General features: G+C 30.2%; 1 protein-coding gene across 2 annotated transcripts in view; it reads left to right on the top strand.

The window, feature by feature from the left end:
- CBP (sarcoplasmic calcium-binding protein) overlaps positions 1-22,113 on the top strand; it is a 48,908-nt gene that overhangs the window by 21,682 nt on the left and 5,113 nt on the right. The window contains exons 2-6 of one of the 2 annotated variants that reach the window (XM_075361994.1): positions 4,505-4,600; positions 7,593-7,730; positions 11,472-11,639; positions 13,534-13,674; positions 18,297-18,377. In XM_075361994.1, the coding sequence (XP_075218109.1) occupies positions 4,505-4,600; positions 7,593-7,730; positions 11,472-11,639; positions 13,534-13,674; positions 18,297-18,377 (624 nt within the window). The remainder of the gene's footprint in view (positions 1-4,504; positions 4,601-7,592; positions 7,731-11,471; positions 11,640-13,533; positions 13,675-18,296; positions 18,378-22,113) is intronic. The other variant, XM_075361995.1, reaches the window with a different exon arrangement.

The following is a 22,113-nucleotide window of genomic DNA, read 5'->3' on the forward strand; positions in this document are numbered from 1 at the left end:
ACTACTAAAAATACCGATATTCTAAAGAATATTCTCATCGTTTTGTCGGAAGATACTCCACTGTACTTTATTCTCCGACACGGCCATTCTGACAATCACACGCCCTCGGGTGTATCTAAAACATTGAGTTACAGTGGTATTTTAATTTTTGTTTTCAACTGACCTCGGTCATTATAAAGCATTTTACAATAGTTAAAGTACAAAAGATAGATTCAGAAGTCCTCTCGAGTAACAGAAATCCATTAATTATTCATTATCCTAAATAGTCATCGTACAGTACTCAAGAGATCGAAAAGCCATCAATCATTATTCCTTATCATTTAACTGTCAAATAAGATTTAATTTCCTCCACCAATAGACCTCTGCACTATCTCTAGGCTACCCTGTATGCCACATACAGTATCATGCATATTCTGTAGTTGCCACAACTACCTGCCCGACACATCATCAGGTGCCCATCGCGCCCTGATCAAACTAACATTAGCCACTAATTTAGTTTGCAGTTACGACTACACACTGATGCATGTGCGAAAAATAAAAATGCCAGGTCCACGACCTGCTGCCAGCCATTAGTGCATTGCGTCATTGGTGGTCTCTTTTTAAACCATAGTCCCTGTTTCAGGACCAACATCAACTGTCAAATAAGATTTTATTTCCTCCACCAATAGACCTCTGCACTATCTCTAGGCTACCCTGTATGCCACATACAGTATCATGCATATTCTGTAGTTGCCACAACTACCTGCCCGACACATCATCAGGTGCCCATCGCGCCCTGATCAAACTAACATTAGCCACTAATTTAGTTTGCAGTTACGACTACACACTGATGCATGTGCGAAAAATAAAAATGCCAGGTCCACGACCTGCTGCCAGCCATTAGTGCATTGCGTCATTGGTGGTCTCTTTTTAAACCATAGTCCCTGTTTCAGGACCAACATCAACAGTCTCCTCGGCACAACTTTCATTGTCCGAGGAAACATCCAACTCATTAGGAATATAATTCTCAGGCATTTCTCTCAACTTATCATGACTATACTTATAACTTCTACTACTACTTAAAGATTTTAGTGTGTACCTGTCGGTATCAAGTAATTCTGTTACTACGAATGGACCTCTAAATTTCCTATCGAGTTTCGTTTGATTACGTTCTTCGTTCTTAATCAAAACGTGATCTCCTATTTTAAACTTATTAACCTTCGCTTTATTTTTATCAAATCTAATCTTCTCATAATTAGCATTTTCCTCTATACTTTCAATCGCTCGTTGTCTTACATTAGAGATATCAATTTCATTTTCGTTGTCATCAACTAACAACCCGTAAGGTCTTGCCTTCTTACCAATTAATAATTCTAACGCACTAGATTTGGTAATACGATTCGCGGTTGAGTTTAAAGCTAGCTGAACTTCACCAATGGCGTCTTGCCATGGACGATTATTAGACTCAACAGCAGTGAACATATTTTTTAACGTACTCATTACACGCTCTACTTGACCATTTGCCCTACTAGTACCTGTAGCTATTAAATGTAAATTAATATTTAAAGATTTACAAAAGTCTTTAAAATCTTTCCCAGTAAAACATCTACCTTGATCGGCAATCACACGAGCGGGAACCCCCAATATAAATATTGAAGCCTTTAAAGCTTTAATAACACTATTACAGTCAATTTTTCTGGTGTGATGTAAATAAACATATTTGGTAAAACCATCTATAATAACAATAATGTATTCTCTTTAGTATTATTTTTACCGCTCAATTTACCTGTAATATCTATATGCACAGTATGCCAAGGTATGCGGGTCTTAGGGATGGGATGTAATTCAGCTTGAATTTTACCTGACTGAGCTTTAGAGAGTTTACAAGTAATACCGAAAATGTTTAATAGATTTAACAACGGCCATAGTTTCGAGTTCGTAAGAATGATACCTGGACTCGGCTGGGCTTGTCCTTTTACTAAAGTATTCAATAACTTTATTTTTACCGTCTACTTTATGCATGAGTATTGCTCCGTACCCATCGGAACTAGCGTCGGTATGCAGTTCTATAGGGTAATCCGGGTCAAAGATAATTAAGACGGGTTCGTTGGTCAAAGTATGAATTACTTTTTGTCGGGCGTTTTCATGTGTCTCAGTCCACTCAATATATTTTTTACCTGAGGTAAGAGCATATAATGGTTTCATGATTTGTGAAAACTTAGGGACAAACCGGCGGAAATAAGATGCAAGGCCAATAAACTGTCTAAGCTGAGTAACGGTCCTTGGAGCGGGTAACATTGTTAAAGAGTTTATTTTACGACGGTTTGGACGAACTTGTCCTTCTTGAATCTCATACCCAAGGTATGAAACAGATGTTTTGAGAAAAGAACATTTTGAAAAATTAAATGAGAACCCCGCATCTATAAGAATTTTAAATACCACTCGAAGACTTTCAAACGCTTCTTCTATCGTATCTGCAATTATCAAAATTTATAATTTCGAATTTACTACATTCATTTACTACTTTAGATTTACAGATTTTAAAATTATTTTGAGAAATATTTACTTCAAAACCCAAGCTCAAAATTTCTCGACCAATTAAAATATTATAACTCAAATATTCATCTGGGACAACGTGAAAAAGAATCTCTAATGTAAACAAATCCATAATCACAATAGATAAAATTTGCATGCTACAATTTACTACAACATTTCCGATGCCTTTCAAAATTATTAATTCATTAATTCTACGTCCAGAAAACTTAATCGCTATCGATTCCTTTATTAATGAGCATTCCGCTCCTGAATCAAAACAATATGGAAGCGACTCACCAAGATGGTTTAGAATACCAGTAGGGGCTGCAACTGTGCAAAGATTCACACGGCGTTCGACGCTACCATTCTCCTTGTTGTTCCCTGGACCGCTACGGCTGCTGAACCTTCCAAAGCTTTGCTAAGCGCAGATATCAATTCACTGCCTTGAAGAGGATTTTCTAATAGACACAGTTCTGCTGCAGAGCACCAAGCAACAGAATCCGATCCCGCACTCTCTGGATTAAATCGTGGTAACGCAACACTTTTCTTTGTCGATAATGGCTTTTGCATACAACACTTCATAAACTCAAACAATGTATTCCACTGATCAGGTGATGGACCAGATGGAGACGATCCCACTTCTGATGTCGGAGAGGGGAAGAGATCTGTCAGGGATTCACCGTTTTGTGCTTCACTCATTCCCACCATTACAAGTGGAGAATATATAAGATTACAATAAAGTTCAATTAATAAAAATGAGTAGATAACTCGTACAATGAAATAATTACAAATGATAATTATCACTTATCAATAACTCAGTAGCACACGAATTACAATATAAGATTAATTCAATTTAGAATTCAAATAATATTAAAACAACTTGCGATAGACCGAGGCTCAGGGAAATAACGAATTCGCGACCACCAGGACGTCTGTTCGATCTGGGTTCCAAAGCAAGACTACCCTTTCTCCATATTCCCAAATAATATACCTACTGCATATTTCCTTTTCCTTATTAATTTTATGATACCCCTATCGTCCTGGGATCCCGACTACGTTGACAACCATGTGCCTACCTAGGCCTAAGCCTACCGCAATAAAACAATTTAAACCTTATTTTACAAAATATTACAAGTAATAGTACATTTCTTAAAACTACTAAAAATACCGATATTCTAAAGAATATTCTCATCGTTTTGTCGGAAGATACTCCACTGTACTTTATTCTCCGACATATATATTGTTTTATTATACATGAAAACTCTCACTGCATCCAAGAGTGATTTGATATACTTTACAGTTGTACAATGTACTATATATTAATTTATTTTATTTCACATTCTTCTCATTTCCTTTCTCACTAATTATTTTTTTCTAAATAAAAATATTTATAGACAAATGAATAAAAACAGAGATTACTTTGAAAATCCATTAATTTGTTTTTAATGATTTTTTTAAAAATAAAATAACTCTTAACAACTAAACATATTAATCAGTGTCAATGAAACTATAAAAACTGTTAGACTTATTTCTGTAATGGTAGAGATCAGTTTATGAGAAATAATAATAATTTTTTAAAATGTCAGGATAAATCACTGCCCTTCAGTTTTTACAAAAAAGGACAGCTAAGTAAGAGTGAAATTTCAACTAGTCGTTACAATTACTACATTTAACAAAATTAATTAAAAATAAAACAAATTCAGATATTCTCAAAGTAATTTCTACTTTTATTCATTTGTGTATATTTTTATTCTCTTAAAAGAAAGGAAATAAGAAGGATGTGAAACAAACAAATTAATCTATAGTATGTTTTAGTTATAATGTTACAAAGAGCAACCAGATAAAAAAAGAAATGGAGATTGCTTGAGTGTAGGTCAAACTGATAAAGTACAGAGTATCATCAACACCTTAAGACTGAGCGTAGTTCTATCTATCTATTATCTGCTTTCAAAGCCATTTTTGTATATGAATTAATTTAAATATTTTCTAGGTGGCTGTAACAGCACCAGTTCTAACCTGTCTACAAAACTTTCAACACACAAGAAATATAAGTAATGAAAATACCAGTTGCTGTAGTCACATAAAGGTAAACTTTGACTGATATCTAATGTTTTTAATATTGTGTTTATAATACCATTCCTTAAAACAAAATTATATATATTTTCATCATTGTTATCAGCTGGCTCCTGATTATTAGTCTTTCAGAGTATCAGTATCAGGGAGAAGAAATGTGATTCATATTTAGTTCATATTTAGCTAAGTTAGTTATGCACATAAACAAACAATTGCCCTTTACCTATAAGCAAATAAAAAAAAAAAAATGTATAATGTCCATTAACTATAAAATAACTTAAAAACCTCCCAGAAGTGGCACCTTCTGTTTAAAATGGTAATCATGACAGGAAAACTATTGTTTCATAGGTTGGCAACATTCATTATATCACATTTTGGCAGGAATCACTTTCAACTTTCCTTTCCAACAGCAACAGCTGTACATTTGTGCAACATCATCAGTGATGTGTGACATCATCAGAGTTTAAAATGACCATAACTGAAGAATAAATAATTTAAAAAATTTTGTGTTCTTTGAAAATTGTCATCAGACATTAATGTTGCTTGAATGTTCACATTGCTCTCAACCTCATCAACATTGCTTGAAAATCTTGGGCAAGATAGTAAACTATACCGCAAGTCCTTTTACACCACCTATTACTTTTTGTTAACCTTGATTCCTTCTTCCTACTATTAATCTGTGGATGTACAACTGACCCAACCAGATCTTGCTTGATGAGGATGCCTGGATCTTGATGATAGAGCATGACTGCACATCCTTGAAGTTATCTGATAGGAAGGATTACCTACAGAATAGCTTTAGAACTCCATTTCATAGTAGCTACACACTAAGCTTAGTGTCTTCTGTTCGTCAGGTAAAGCTGGGCCTCCAAATCTCAACACAAAAAAATATTGCTTGAAAAAGGATGTGGTGAAATGATAATAAAAAGAACGTTTATAAATGACACAAGAGTTTCTGTGAAGGTTGTTAGTTTTGATGATGCTGTTCAAAATGGTGTCTGTCTATTGTGACAAATGATAAAAACATTGAGTGTGTTTGGAATAAGAGAAGGAAATCTGTTGAGGAAATAGCATCAGAAGCTGAAATATCTGTGGGAACTTACCCTAATACATATATTCCATAATGATTTGAAAATGCATTGTGTTTGATTATTCCAAAAATGTTGATTACATCACTGATGTAATGAAACAACTGGAGGAAGCTTTTTGAAGCTGCCAAAGGAAACTGCTTTGAAAGAAATAATGGTGTCCCAACAACAATGCTGGATTTGAAGTGCATGCTACTGTTTTGTTATTGGACTTTCATAATGCCCCTAATGAGACTACAGTTCATAGAACGATAAAGAAATTCAAAGCAGCAGGTTAATGACTTAAAAACATTAAAACACCTGAGCGGTCTTGTTCTAATAAATCAGTTGAGAACATCAATGTATATAAAAGTGTTAATGTGAGTCCTACAAGATCCATTTGCCTTCATAACAGCTGGGCAATACAAGAAGCTCCTTGCAGAGAATTCTCGTGAAAAATTTTCATGTATATAGGTACAAAATTCAGTTAACTCAACAATTTAAACCAACTGATCATTTGCAATGTAGAGAGTTTGTTGAATGGATTTTAGAGACGCAAAATACAGATGATAATTTTTCAAAGAAAATTATCTTTAGTGACAAGCAACATTTTCACTTGAGCGACTTCATTAAAAAACAAAACTGCTGCATTCGGTGAACATAAAACCCTTGAGAAATCCATGACAAGATGATCTACCCACAAAGAGACACTTTTTGGTGTGAATTTTGGGCTGGTCAGACCTTACTTTTTCAAGACAAAAATGGAAACGCCATGGCACTGAATGTAGAACATTACCAATATGGTTACAAACTTTCTGCGGCCTTATTTGAATGGTATTGAACAGTTGTTGTTTCAGCAGGATGGTGCTACCTACCAAATAACCAACAAGATGATTGCTTGCAGAAATTCCTTGCCAAGAACAACCAGAACTGGTTAACAAAGTCATATGATCTGATACATTGCAACTTCTTCCTAAGGGGGGTTTGTAAACTGTAGAATTATGAAAATAAATCATCAACCTTATGACAGAGCAATTAGATCCAGAGCATTGTTATATGCCAGATGTTGTTAGGTGAAAAATAAATTTTTACTACATAGTTCTCAATTTGAATTTGAGGTTTGGTTGCTTTCTCCATAAGTCCGCCTATATTATTAAATTTGCATTTACTTTAACGGGTATATGCCATATGCCATATCTGGCATGGGTATATGCCAGATATTGTTATTCATACACTTAAATTGCAACACACATCCTTTGTAATAATATATATATATATATATATATATATATATATATATATAATGTCATTTCATGAAAATAAATAATTTGTTAGTTTAATTAGATTTCGCATTCCTATTGAGACATAATGTTCATCTTTTAAATGTTCACAATTTTTGTCAAACAAACATGTTCTTTGAAGTTACTTTTTGTAATAAATATAATATAACCAAAAAGACAATATGCAAAATAAAATTCCATTATCTTTCATTGAAGAAAAAACATGTCCTTTCATCATAAATCACACACCCACCTTCAAAAAATACTATTATAATTTACTAGTTAATAACTACTTTAAGTAATATTTCAGTTTCTTCAAGGAAAATGTTATGAGAGCTAATTGCCTGACAACTACAAGAGATTATATTAAAGTGACTTACTTTGACTGTTACAATTAAAATTAATGGCTAACTGGATGTCATTGTGTATTGGTATTCTTGAAATAAACTATAAAATTAAGGTAGTGTAGATGCATTCATATAAAAACACAATTCCTTTCAGCATGGCTACCTATTTTTTTATTATAATAGCAGAAATTTTAGAATTAAATATTTTACTTTTTAGTATACCTTAGTGTAAATTTTAATTGCAATGGTAATTTTTTTTTAAATTAATTTGCTCAATGTATATAATTATATTTGTGATTTTTCTAATTTAGGGATTTACAAATTTAAATCAACCAAGACATTTCTCCAGTCATGCAAGTCAACCTACTAGTCAGAAAGAGAAGCACAGCATTGAATCCAACTCTGAATCTGATTCTGATTCAGACGCAGACCAAGACAAACCAAAAAAGGTTAGTAAAGTTCTTTTTTGATATTGTATAAAGGATAAAATAACTTACATTATATTATTGAAATCATAAGGATTTCAAACTATAGAGTAGGATTAGTCAATCAATAGCAACACAGTATCTTCACTATTTCATGGATTTATATTTAGTTTCAGTAATTCATGTTCATTAACTATAAATTAAAATGTAATATAAACAACTGAAATTATGTTCAACTTACATTTTTATACTTTTGCATCATTCAATAATACTGATTTTGCATCATAGCAATAGTTAAATAATTAATGACTACTGTATTGTAATTATGTATTATTTATCATGTTTATATCCTGGTATTTTGGATAATAAATCATCCATTAGTGTTGATGTAAAAAAATTTTGAATTGGTAAACAAGATTTCCAGTGTGAAGAATAAAATTAACAATATGAGGACACAGAATTCAAATGTAAACTTAATTTTATAACAAACTCATTAAAGTTTTGGCTTCAGAAAGGTAGTTTGATCAATTTTTTAGTCACAACCATTCATGGAATTAAGATTAGGATTTGGAAAACAGCTTGAAACTACAATGACCCTATGAAAAAATGAAAAACACTGAGAAACAAGAAAAAATGTCAAGTTTTTGATGTGCAGACAAAAGATAATCTAGATTACAGTGGTTTTTCTTTTACGTTTAGATTGGACGTAACTTTATTAGTGGCAGGAAAAGTAAATGCAAATTTAATAATATAGGCGGACTTATGGAGAAAGCAACCAAACCTCAAATTCAAATTAAGAACTATGTAGTAAAAATTTATTTTTGACCTAACAATTTTAACAGTAGGAAACCAGTTATGATTACGGTCTGGATATTTTCTGTATGATATAAAATTATATTCTCTTCAAAAGATGGCATAGTTCAAAGAATGCCAAAAGTGTAAGTCACTAACCCACAGCTAAATACTACCTAAAGTTCATGCTTCACTAAGTGCCGATTTACCAATTCTAATACATACAGTTTATTTTCCAATTACTTATAGCTGAGTCATACAGCTAATTTCTGATTGCATATATATTTGTTCTTACTTGAGATAAAATGATGTATCACCTATAAAATCTAAAATGCATCAAATAATTCATAACAATTTCCTGTTTTAATATGAAACATAAATTTAATTCGTGATGGTGTTAGAAAAGAGTAAGCCAGTATACTGTAAATTATAAGTTATATTATTCGGTGTATGATTTTGCATAGTATACACTACTGATAAAATACTAATTATTTGAAAAAAAAATTACTGTAAGCATCCAACAGATCAGTAACGAACCAAAAATATGAACATCCATAAACTGATAAATTCAATTACAGACTTACAACCTATCTCTGGATTTACTATAATGGATTTGTTCTGTGTTGAGTGCATATTCAAGATGTTTAGTATACTGAGATGCCTTACAATGTTTCACAAGTACATAAAAGTAGTGAGCTTACCTTGTGAATTGATCACTAGTTGAAAGCACATAGGTGTTCACACTAAAATGCTTTGATGATTCCCGGATCAAAACAGAAGTTACTTTCTTTTTCCTGTTTAACCTCCGGTAACTACCGTTTAGATAATTCTTCAGAGGATGAATGAGGATGATATGTATGAGTGTAAATGAAGTGTTAGTCTTGTACATTCTCAGTTCGACCATTCCTGAGATGTGTGGTTAATTGAAACCCAACCACCAAAGAACACCGGTATCCACGATCTAGTATTCAAGTCCGTGTAAAAATAACTGGCTTTACTAGGACTTGAACGCTGGAACTCTCAGCTTCCAAAAACAGAAGTTACTAGATGGATATTTCTTCCCGATAGTATTTAAATATTTTTCCATTTCATGTTCCAATCATTAAAAAGATTTTATCATTTTACATCATTAAAAAGATGTAATATAACTATCAAACATTGTCTTGGCGTTAAAAATTAAATTAAATTTACCTAATGGTTACATTATGTTTTAATCTAATAATACTCTTCAGCAGCTTTGATTTAAAAGAAGAAGCAGGATAGCTTCTTGGACCCAATACCTTATGATACAGTGTGAGGGGTATTATAATTTCAATGCATTATATAACTGCATGATTTTACATACATTGCACATATTGGTTATCTGATATCAAAGAAAAATCAAACATGTATATTTTCTTACTGATATTGTCTGGATAAGAGAAACATTCACAAAAGTTTAACAAGAAATTTAAATTTAAGTTTTCTTTTTGCTCAAAAACAATAATTTATTTTGCATTTTAGAAAGCCCAATTTTATTTGTTATTAAAAAAATAAATAAATAAACAATTTATTTATTTTAATATTTTATAAGGATTAATGTGTATATGTCTCTTAATTTAGAGTTTTCAACATTCAACAATGTTCACTACTTTTGTTGCCCTGAAATATTTACTGTACCAATGCATTCTCATTGTAATTAATTAGTGTTTGATCATAGAATAAAGAACTTAGTTTATCTTACATAACTGTTAAAATTAAGAGTTATTTTAATTATATCTTCTTAAACTCTAGAAAGACATGTTTATTACCCAATTTCGTAGCTGGCTCTAATTTTGATAATTCGTGTATGTTTTAATGGCTTTTAGTGCCAAGTTAATTCAAATTATCTTCTTTTTTTTTTAATCATAATATGATTTATTTTTAATTATAAATTTAAATGTACTTTTTTTTTTAATAAAAAAGCATTGTATGTGACATGGGGCATATTCTGCACAATGTAATGTTTGATGTAGCTTTTATCTTTGAATGAATGTGAGTATTCATTCAACAATATGTAGCATGTTATCCACACATAAAAAAAGACTAATCACAACAGAATCAACCTTTCCAATGATCACAAAGAATCAATACAGACAGAGAGACAAACTCTCACAATTAGGTAAATGTTTTTTTAAAGTTTTAACTGCATTTCTTTATTCTGATAAATTAAATCTGCTGAGAGATAAATAAAATCTGATCCTTTCCATGAGTGAACTATCAGAACTTGAATATTCTTGAAAAAAAATAAAGATAAAATACATAATTAATGTTATAACATCAAATCTAATGCACTAGATGGTGGAAGCATGGATTTTGATAAAGAAAATGGACAAAAGCTGATAGACATAAAAAATATGGTTATGAGACAGTTTAGAAGGAGAAATATGGAAATTCAAGAAGGCAGATGATAGTAGCAGTAATGAGCAGAAGAATTCATGGTTGGGAGACATCTTGAGAAGAAGTTATGGAATTATCATAAAATTATATTAAGTGAACTGGGAAGATGATCGATAGGAAAACTTAAGTTTAGGTGAATGGACAGAATAAAGGACTTTGAAGTACTGGGAGCCAATGACAACATTCTGGGTGGTAAAGAATTATTAAAGAGACTGAAGAGTGTTCCAGTGAATTGACTGTTTTGAATATTTGGTAGGTAAGATAAGGTAAGGTAAGGTATCAGGGTTTATCATTTTACTGTATTCCAAGAAGGATCATTTTTATTATTCTAGAGAAGTAAAGCAATAAAAAATTATAGACTACTTTTTTAGATTCTTTAATTCATTTAAAAAAAACAATTCCTACTGACATTTTCCCAGTTAAGAATTTATCTACATTTAAGAAAAAGAAAATATTAACAGAATGATAAATATATAATCTTATTCATACATAAAATATAAATAATATTTAATAGAATAATATTTTCTATAAAAAATTTATATCTTTTTTGTTTAGGGAGAAAGTGAATTTTGGAGGAGAAAGATGCGAACATTTCATGGTATTCTTGATATTAATAAAGATGGTGTGATATCATATGACGATTTTAAGTTATTGGTTGATAAGTTTATCAATCTAGGACATTTATCTCCTCGACATGGGGATGAATTTCAAACCCTGATTAAGGTATGTTGTAATATTCTAAACTTTTTACATAAATTGTACACTTTGTTCATAAATCGTATGTAAACAAAGTTTACGTAAATCGAATAACAAAGCTGAACTGCTGATTTTAACTGCTTATAACCTTTAATTGGTAGCTAATAAGCATATAAATAATTTATTCCATCAATAAATACTATCTATTAACACACTGAGTACAAAAAAGTACGATGCAATATTTTTTGTTAATACTTTCACTGCTTCCTATCTTGAAAGAAGGTATGATATCAGTGATACCCCAGTGCCATTTGATATCTTCAGTTTATTTACTTTACCTGATCAGGTTTCAAACATTTGGTATGAATTATATTACTTGTGTTAGAAAGAACCAAAAATTGATAATCTCAAGCATCAATGGAGGCGGCACAGTGAATATGCTGCTGTTTGTCATCTCTGCCGAATATTCTGAGGTTAAAGAACTAAGCCTTAAGAGGATAATCATTTATTTTTTAACAGTATAAATATGCATAGATTATTGATTATATTTCATCTAAATACTTTACAGAAGGTTATAGAATGGGTAACTACAAACACATTTAAAATATTCAAATTGATCTAGGTAGACAGATGCATATGGATTAGCTAAATTTACAGATGAGCAAGTTGTAAATTTTTAGTCAGCACTAGAATGCAATAACTAAAGATATTTCTACAATAACATTTTATCCCCAATAAAATATCATTTGTGACTTTAATGCTAATTTCAAGATTCTATTGTATCATCACATCAGCAACATGTATAATTATTCTACAGAATTCATTTGTTAGCAAAATTAAGTGTTAGCATCTGCTAGTGTGTCAGTAATCCCAGATACTTTTAAAAATTATAATAATTTTGGATTGAGAAGGAAGATAATATGAAAAAATTAAAGGAAGAGATTCCTGTTGTTGGGCCAAGAGTGGTTGCTGGTGAAGTGAGGGAAGTTTTTTATTCGTAATTCACAGTTCATAATAATAAAACTAAAAAATATGCTATTGTAAGAAGAAGTTTCAAGAACATCTTCTTCAGCCACAACTGGAAAAATATATTTATTGTATAAATCTTCTGAAACAGATGTTCCAAATAAATATTCCTAAATTGCACTTTTTTCAGATATAAAGTAAAAATAAACAAATAACACGTCTGAATATCACATTCCAAATTTACACCATTTTAAACACAAAATTTGAAATCATATAGTTTATTCAAGCAAGTAAACTGTTTAAATTATTGTTATTCCCTGTGATGAGAAAATTTTAAATTTGACTGACTTATGCCCTGTTAATAATAAATGTCCATTTAATTTTGTTTTAAATAACAATGAAATCTGCATGTTACTCATATTTATAAATTTACATCTTTGCTGTCATTTTAAATTATGTTATGTTATGTTAAAAAATATAGATTGAAGAAATTATCAAAAATGAAATATGAAAATAAATAAATATATGCTAAAATAGAACACTGTATCAAATTTGAAACATGTTACAGTTAAATCAGTTTAGTGATCATTACAAGTAAAAATGAGTTTTTATTGAGAACAATATTTAGCTTTTTATTTTTACTGAGTTACAGTTTCATTGAGCAGCAAATCTGCTTTAAATACATTTATTATAGTAGTTATAATAAATATTTTACTACAATTACCACAATTGAATTTTCAGTTGTTTAACAGAGAAAAATGAAAATGACTGAAAAAATGAGAAACTATAGCAAAAAAATAATTGTGTTCAATGATATTATAACATTTAACAATGAACTATTAAACCTTTTATCTAATATGTAAAATATATAGTCTTAAATTCTCTGAAAATACTTCTTAATCCAGCTTCTAACTAAGCCAGACAGTAGTTTTTAATGCGTATTATTTGTTTTTAGAATATGTGGGAAGAACGTTGGGGAAGTATTGATCCTTATAATTTGGTGACAACTGAACTGTACCTTGAAGAAATGCATCATGTAATGAATGACAAATCACTGAGGAAGAAAGTACATCATTTTTTGCCTTACTTATTCAAGGTAAGTAATGATAAATAAATTACAATTGATACCAGTTAAAAATCACTTACAATAAAGTCAGCTGGTTTTTATAATCCAATCCACAGGTCTCTCAAAAAATTTCATATAGTGTTTAATACGTTACAGAAAGTAAGTTTTAAAGACATATGTTTTACAGTAACCAGAGTTTCATACACAATAAGTGAAAAAATATTTTTATAACAATGAATAATGTTATAATTAAAATCTATATATTTTTTCTGCTAAAATCGTCATAATTTTACTGTGTAAGAGTATAGCGAGTTTTGAAAATGGAATATATCTGAAATGCATCAACATGTAATTTAATTATGATGAAGCTAAGAAAAGTAGATAATTGTAATATAAAAATTATGAATAATTTTTATTCTTCACCAGTTCATTTTTAAAATAATCATTAAGAATATTGTGGCATATCCAGAAAGTAAGTACTGCTTCATTCTACCACCACTGCACCACTGCAATTACAGCTCTGAGCATGAGTGCCAGATTATTCATTCAATAAATACCATTACAAGTACAGAGACACTGAATTTGATTAAACATCATTTAAAAAGTTCAAGTGAATTGAGAATCCTGCCAATTATGAAATTAGGACAGGTATCCTAATTTTAAACGTGAGAGGTGTTAAATCAGATAATATTCATCAGCAAATTAATGAAGTTTATGGTGAAAAAGTTATGAGTGATGGAATGTTAGAAAGTGGATGCAGCAGTTCAATGAGGGATGCAGTAATCTGTATAACGAGTAAAGCAGTGGGCGCCCTTCTGTCATGAATAACAATTTGGTTAACCGAGTGAATGAAAAGATTAAAGAAACTCAATAATTTACAATTTCTTTTTTGTATTGAGTTCCCTCTAATTTCAAGAACACTTTTGAATGAAATTGTAACACAAAACATAGTTTATCACAAACTATGCTCTCATCAGGTGCCCAAAATATTGACGAAGGTTCAAAAAACCAAGCGATTAGACTCTGCTCAGTCTTTTCTTAACCGACACAAAAATGAAGGTGACAATTTTTTGAGCCAAATAGTGATTGGTGATGAGACTTGAGTTTCTCAGATCAATGCAAAATCCAAACAGCAGTCTATGGAATGGCAACATACAACATCTTTAAAAAAAACAAGCTCAAAACCACCATTTCAACATGAAACATCAAGTTCACTCTCTTCTAGGATAAAAAAGGGGTTGCTGAGAGGTGAGACTGTAAATGCTTCGCATTATTGTGATCTTTAAAAAAACTGTAATTCAAAATAAGAGGAGAGACATGCTCAATTGTGGGGTTTAATTGCTTCATGCTCATTCGCATGTTGGCAGTGAAACTCAAAGTCTGACTGAACAATTTGGCATCTTGTTTAGATGTTTGAAAGCAACTTTTAAAAAATGCACAGGTTAAAAATCAGTAAAGGGAAAAGAGGGATTCTGTTAATGGCAAAAAAATTACTGGAGAGTGCTATTATGTTGGAGGGAACTGACAAATTTAAGTATTTAGGTTCTAGTCTGGCAGAAGATGGAACAATAGAAAATGAGATAACCAGCCGATTTTGGAAAGGAGGAAACTTCTACCGACTATAAAACATTTTGTCTTATGATTAATCATATTATGCCCTTATGATTAAAAATGGAGCTGAAACATTTACAATGACAGAAAAGGATTGTAGTTATCTGCAAGCAGGGAAAATGAAATTTTTAAGAAGCATAATGGGAATAATGAGAAGAAAGAGAATGAGGAATGTAAACATAAGGAAACTGAGAACAAATAGCGTAAGAAAGAGAATTGAAAGGAGTCAAGTATGGTGGTTTGGGCATCTTAGGAGAATAGCTGAATACAGTATCCCAAGACAAATAGAAGAAATGCAAAGTATAGGAAAATACCCAAGAGCTAGACCACATGGAAGATGGATAGATGGTGTAAGGAGAGAGGTAGAAAGTAGGGATGGTAACTGGGAGGAAACAGAGGGGAGAGACTGCTGATAGACAGAGAGTGCTGATGAGGTATAGTCAACATCCAAACCTAGTGAACTGGAATGGGGTCAGATATGTATGTATGTACTATACATAATAATGCTAAATAAATGATTACATAAAATATTACACCTATAAACAAGCTATAACCTATAATTTGACTTATGAGGCTGATGCTGGTTAAAAGTAATATTTAGTTATGACTGGGTAAAAGAAATGGCTTTCTTGCAGCTGTATTGCTCACACTGCACTCATTGACAACTACAACACAACTTAAAGTTCACAACAAAATATAACATCACAAAACACTCAACATACTAGACCTAAGCATATCCAAAATAGATAACAAATATATTCTCAAAATAAATAGAGAATCTGTAACTGTCACAAATATCCATAACACATACATTTACTCACTGCATACAACACAAAAAAGTTGCTGGTTAATTACCACTTCTTATGTACATTATACACTCACATTAGCTGAAAACTAAGTTAAAGAATTAAGTACAATGAAAAACCTAAAATACCTTAATGGCTGCATATCTAAATTTATAAACATTCTACATACTCATAAATTACACATGAAAAAACAGAATCACACATACTATTAGAAAATATGTAATGTTAACATGCATCAACAAGCCATCAAACATTCATACAAAATCACCATCGTTTTCAAGAAACAAGGTATTCTGTTGCATTCAAAATCACAAACAAGATATATAAATTATAAAATTATATTAATCCGATCAACCCAACTACAGAATTAATATAATAAAATAGAATAGGATGACATCTATCTTATTCCATAATCCAATCAAGAGCGCTTTCGTGACCTCGCATCATCAGAACTGATGATGCGAGGTACTCACGAAATAAAATCTATTTTATTTTTATTATTGATTTTAATTTTGACTTTTAATTTATTTATTTCATTAATGACATCATGTTTTGTATATATGCAATTTTTAATTTTAATTTTACAATTTAAAATTTTGAATATAAAAGAAAAACTTTAGTTCTATTTCTGTTTTGATTTAATTGGAAAAGGATATTTTAACAATTTTAAATCTCAATTTTTATTTTAATGTGCAGTTTGCAATGTACAATTTTAATTTTAATATGTAATTTGCAACAAAAGATTTGAAAAATTATAGAGCAACTGATGATGCGAGGTATTTGTGAAAGCACTCTTGCTTGGATTGTGGAATAAGATAGATGTCATCCTATTCTATTTTATTTTATTAATTCTGTACTTGGGTTGATCAGATTAATGTAATTTGTATAGTGCAGACAAAAATGATTCCTGAAAGGATCAATTTTAGAAAAATAAATTATGATTTAAAAACTGAAAACTATCATATTTATTGTGCATTTTACTGTAACATCTCAAAGGTGGTCAACCTTCATGAATGCTAACCTTCAAATCATTAATGCTGTGAGGACAATAAAAGAACATTCTCTGATTTTTTAAAATAAATTAGTCTCTGAAAAACTTGTGAAGCAGTAATCTACATTTCTTGTACTATGTGATATATCTTCACTCTGCTGAATTCATGTGATATCTGGAAACCGTGCGGGTAACTTCTAAAGTTATAGTAACTATAAATCTATCGTTATTTAAAAAATAAACGTAGCTTTAATAATTCCTTTTTATAAATTCTTTTGTTGACAGTACAAGCCACATGTCACTTTTTCATAATCATGGTAAAAAAAGGAGAGGATATCCTTAGCCTAGCAGGATGTGTTCTGTTTCATAAGATAACCTGTGCTGAAACTGAAGGTGATGTCAACATTCTCACCATGAAGCTTCATAACAATCACCACTTATAAAGTTCTTTTATCAAAAACTCATGATGTACTCTCGATCATTGTAAATAAAAGTATTACTCAGGGAACGAAATATCATAACCATCCTGTTGATTCAATGTAATGAACATTTCAGAATTACTTTTTTTCATATGCCATCTGCATAAACTAAAAGTGCTTGAGTAATATAAAATTTACAAATGGAAATTTTACAAAAATGCAACACATCAAATTTACTATCTGACCTCATATAGTAACTGTGCTTCTTAACCACTTCATGATGATTACCGCTAATATTGTTATCTGAGGAAGGAAATTCATTATAGTTCTGGAAAAATGTTTTGAAAACATATTTCCAGGTATTTAGAAGATGAATCGTGTTAAATCTACTACTTTATAAAAATTTAAGCTTCATTTTTATCATGATCCTCAATAGAAAGAAAAATATGTTGTTATACTAATTATATTTTCTAGGATCAAATGCAAAAGTAAACATTCAATATGAACTTGGTTTCTAAAATTACTGAAGTATTCCTATTATTAGGGTTAAATAAAACACTACTCCATGAGAAAAATGGAAAACTATAATTGTTCTATAAAGATTTATATTTAAGGCAAAATAATTTTTTGAGTTACACTAGCTTGTAGAGGTTTTTTGTATTCAGTATGTGTAATTAAATTATTATTACACTTGCAAGTTATTTCTTCCCTAAAAAAGATATTATGGATTGTAATAAAAAATGAAATTAGTATTAAGTCTATTTTAAAAATGAAATGTTTGTTATTTTTGAATATTATTTTTTTTGTTCTTTTTTTTCATTTCAGGCAGTTGATAAAAATAAAGATGGTATGATCACAATTGATGAATATAAACTGTTTTTTGAATGTCTGAATCTCCCATCAGAGGTAAAATTTTTAATTAATACTACATATTTATCTTCATTTAATTGATTATGATAATAAAATTAAATGATATATTATTGCCATTATTATTCAGGTTCCTGTTTTCTTTGTTTTTTTTTTTTTGTAAACTATTAATCATTTAAAAGCCCTTAAAGTTATTTTATTTAACTTTTTAACTAAATGCTGTTCCCTTGTCACTGTTTGCTGTTAACATCTTCAGTCAAATTTCGTGGGTTATTAAATTTTTATGTTTTTAATCAGAAGATAACATTTAATATAGTATCCAACAAAATGACAAGATTTTTCCATACTGACTTGAAATAAGTGTTATATGTCATAAAAAAAAAAAAATAGACAAAAGTAATTTTTTCTTAACTTTGTGGCTAAAGGGAAGTTTCTTTTTTCAAAATGATCATAACATTTTTGAAATTTAAGGGCCAAAATTTTACTATTAATAAAGAAAATTATATTTTTTCTTAATTCATTTCAGGAGCAAACTTTCAAAACCTGTTTTGGCCACAAATTAATTTTTTTGAATTCTGTGTACACAGTGTACTGTTATACTAAGCTGCGCATTATAAATTTATGATTTTGTTCAAATCATGATTTATCCATTGTTAAATGAATTAAGAAATGTAGAGTTTTGTTCTAAAAATGTTTTGTCCATCCTTAGGAAGAATTCAAAAAGTGATATGTCCATTCAGCCAATGAAATGTTTTTATTTTCCCAAATCTTGTCAAATCCAAGATTTCTTTTCATATCCTATAAAGTGGGTTGCTTGAACAGTGGTTTGTTTATGGTAGCGTTAATGTAACTTTTTTTTTTTACTTTGTTGTAAAATATATGACATTAATATGGAAGGTATTAATATTTCTACTATCAGTAGTGAACCTCGAAAAAGAAAGAACACTACAAGTAAAAGAGATGAAAGTAAAATTAAAAGGTTTTCTGCTTCAAGAGGTTGTAATATTTACATACCTTGTAAGCATTCTTCTAAATGTCTTTCCTGTAAAGAAATAAGACCAGTAGATGTAAAACATATTCAAAATAAAATGTTTATGGTTCTTCATAAAGTTTGACAAGACAACATAATTGCAACACTGATTCAAACTATTCTTATAAAATGAAGCTTAGAAAAAATCACTCAGTTCCAGTCTTCATCTGTTTTCTGCTAAGTATTTTACTCCCAGAGTAAAAAGCGGAAGGAAGATGCAAATTTCTAAGAAAAACTTTTGTGTTATTACAGAAGTAGGACGACTAGGTTAGCTAATATTGTTACACAGATACATAGTGATAGTGCAACTGAAGGAAATCAAAGCGGTGACTGAAAGTGTCAGAAAAATATACATAAAAGAGAAAAGGTGAAAGAATTTATTAGAAACCAGAAGGCGACGCAAAGCCATTACAACAGAAATAAATCTACTAACTGTCAGTTATTCATAAGAAAGCTTCATAATGTGTATAATGAAATTTAAAGTGAAGAGTTTAAAGTTTAGTTTGCTATGTTTCAAAATGTTTTTTTAAATAATTTTAATTAATTTTTTTTTGTCTTCAGTCATTTGACTGGTTTGATGCAGCTCTCCAAGATTTGCTATCTAGTGCTAGTCGTTTCATTTCGGTATACTCCCTACATCCTACATTCCTAACAATTTGTTTTACATATTCCAAAGTTGTCTGCCTGCACAATTTTTTCCTTCTACCTGTCCCTCCAATATTAAAGCAACTATTCCAGAATGCCTTAATACGTGGCCTATAAGTCGATCTCTTTTTTTAACTATATTTTTCCAAATGTTTCTTTCTTCATCAATTTGCCACAACACTTCTTCATTTGTCACTTTATCCTCCCATCTGATTTTTAACATTCTCCTATAGCACCACATTTCAAAAGCTTCTAATCTTTTCTTCTCAGGTACTCTGATTGTCCAAGTTTCACTTCCATATAAAGCTACATTCCAAACATATACTTTCAAAAATCTTTTCCTGATGTTTAAATTAATTTTTTTTTTTTAAATAAATTAAAAAAATAATTTCAATATTGGTTTCAAATCAACTGTGTCAGATGTTTGCATTTATGCTCGTTATTGAAACAAAACATTAATAATGCTCCACAAGGTTCTCGTCTTAAAAATTGTTAAAAAGTGCATGCAAAAACTAAGGGTGAACGCATTTTATGAATATTTAAAAAAAGGTGATGAAATAAATAGCTTAAGCTTGTTGTTGGGTAAAGTTAACAAAAATAAAAGAACACACAGCTCATATTTTCCAAAAGAAATTGGACTTTAATTAGAAAAAAAACAACTGAACTTATGTTAACTCATAACCTTAAAAAATTAAAAGAAATTATGAAATAAACATAACTTAATTCTATATAAGAAATATCAGCTGAAATCAGCATATCAGTAATGATATTAAATGAGAAAATACATGAATATACATTTTTCAAATACACATTTTGAAAATCTACAATTTAACAAAGCCTGAAAACAAGAGAACATAAAACACCTTATTTACAATCATATACTTAGAAAAATATAACATCAGTAAACATAGTATGACTGGGAAACTATTGCATTACTGACATATGCTGTAATATTGAAAAATTAGCAGTGAACAAATGTCATTAACTTAGACAAATAAACTACAGTAAATCTTATTATTGGCATATTATTATGAGGCAATTATTGACACCAATATGATGATGCAACAGTAAGTCAAACTGGAGCCTGAGAGAAATTGATATCGAAAACAAACCCAAACAACCTATTTTAAAAATACACGTATGATAAGCCTTACAAAAATGCAAAATTAATTTACCAAGCCTGTAAACTACAAGACTCGACCATAACCTTGAATTTATTGGAATAAACGCAACTTTACGCAATGGCGTAAACACTTGTACGTCAATCTTCAGCAAACACAGCCTTTGCCAAGGACACCAATTCAAGAAGCTTACTACTTAAGACAGCTGAATTTTTGTAGCTAGAGTACTGCTGACTTAAAGACAAAAAATCTACTGTTTTTTTTTACTGGATTGACAATCAAGCAGGAAAGGATATGCTATCCTTTCCTGCTGAGGAAATTTCCATGAAATTTCCAAACACTGAGGATATTTCCATGCTGGAAATATCCTCAGTGTTGATTTCATATTTACAGCCAATAGATTTTCAGGACATAACAATGCTTCATGATTATTCAGCAATGGATGCATAGTGCAAAACAAAAATAGTATAGCTGTGCATTCAATTATGAAGTACTTGTACAATACTGTCACTTCAATTTCTCAAATCAAATGGTTTTCCCTCTCAGAGGCCATAGTTTCTTGTTGCCAATAAATTTTCGGCAGAATGGAAAAATAAGTGATTGTGAGTGGTAAAACAGCTCTTTTTAATGAGAATAACAAAAGTGACAGCAAAGATGATGAAGAAACAGTTTGTGACTGCTTAGAAACTGGAAAGGCTTTGAAAATTTTAAAAATGGACCCATTATTAGAGTTTTTTTAAATTTTGAGACTTTTGTATTTCCTGTTTTTAATAAGATACTTTAAAATATTCTTTGTATTTTATATTTTGTAGTTAATATTTTACAATATGCTATCATAGAAATTAAAAAAACTTGGTATGAAAGAATTGACTAATGATAATAAAACTCAATAAGAAAACTTACTAAATTCTGAGGTTTCTGTGGTATTTTTTTTTTTTTTTTTTTTTTTTTTTTAATAATTTACAATTAAATATTTTCT

Source organism: Lycorma delicatula, chromosome 4, assembly GCF_047948215.1.
Source record: "Lycorma delicatula isolate Av1 chromosome 4, ASM4794821v1, whole genome shotgun sequence".
Taxonomy (NCBI): domain Eukaryota; kingdom Metazoa; phylum Arthropoda; class Insecta; order Hemiptera; family Fulgoridae; genus Lycorma; species Lycorma delicatula.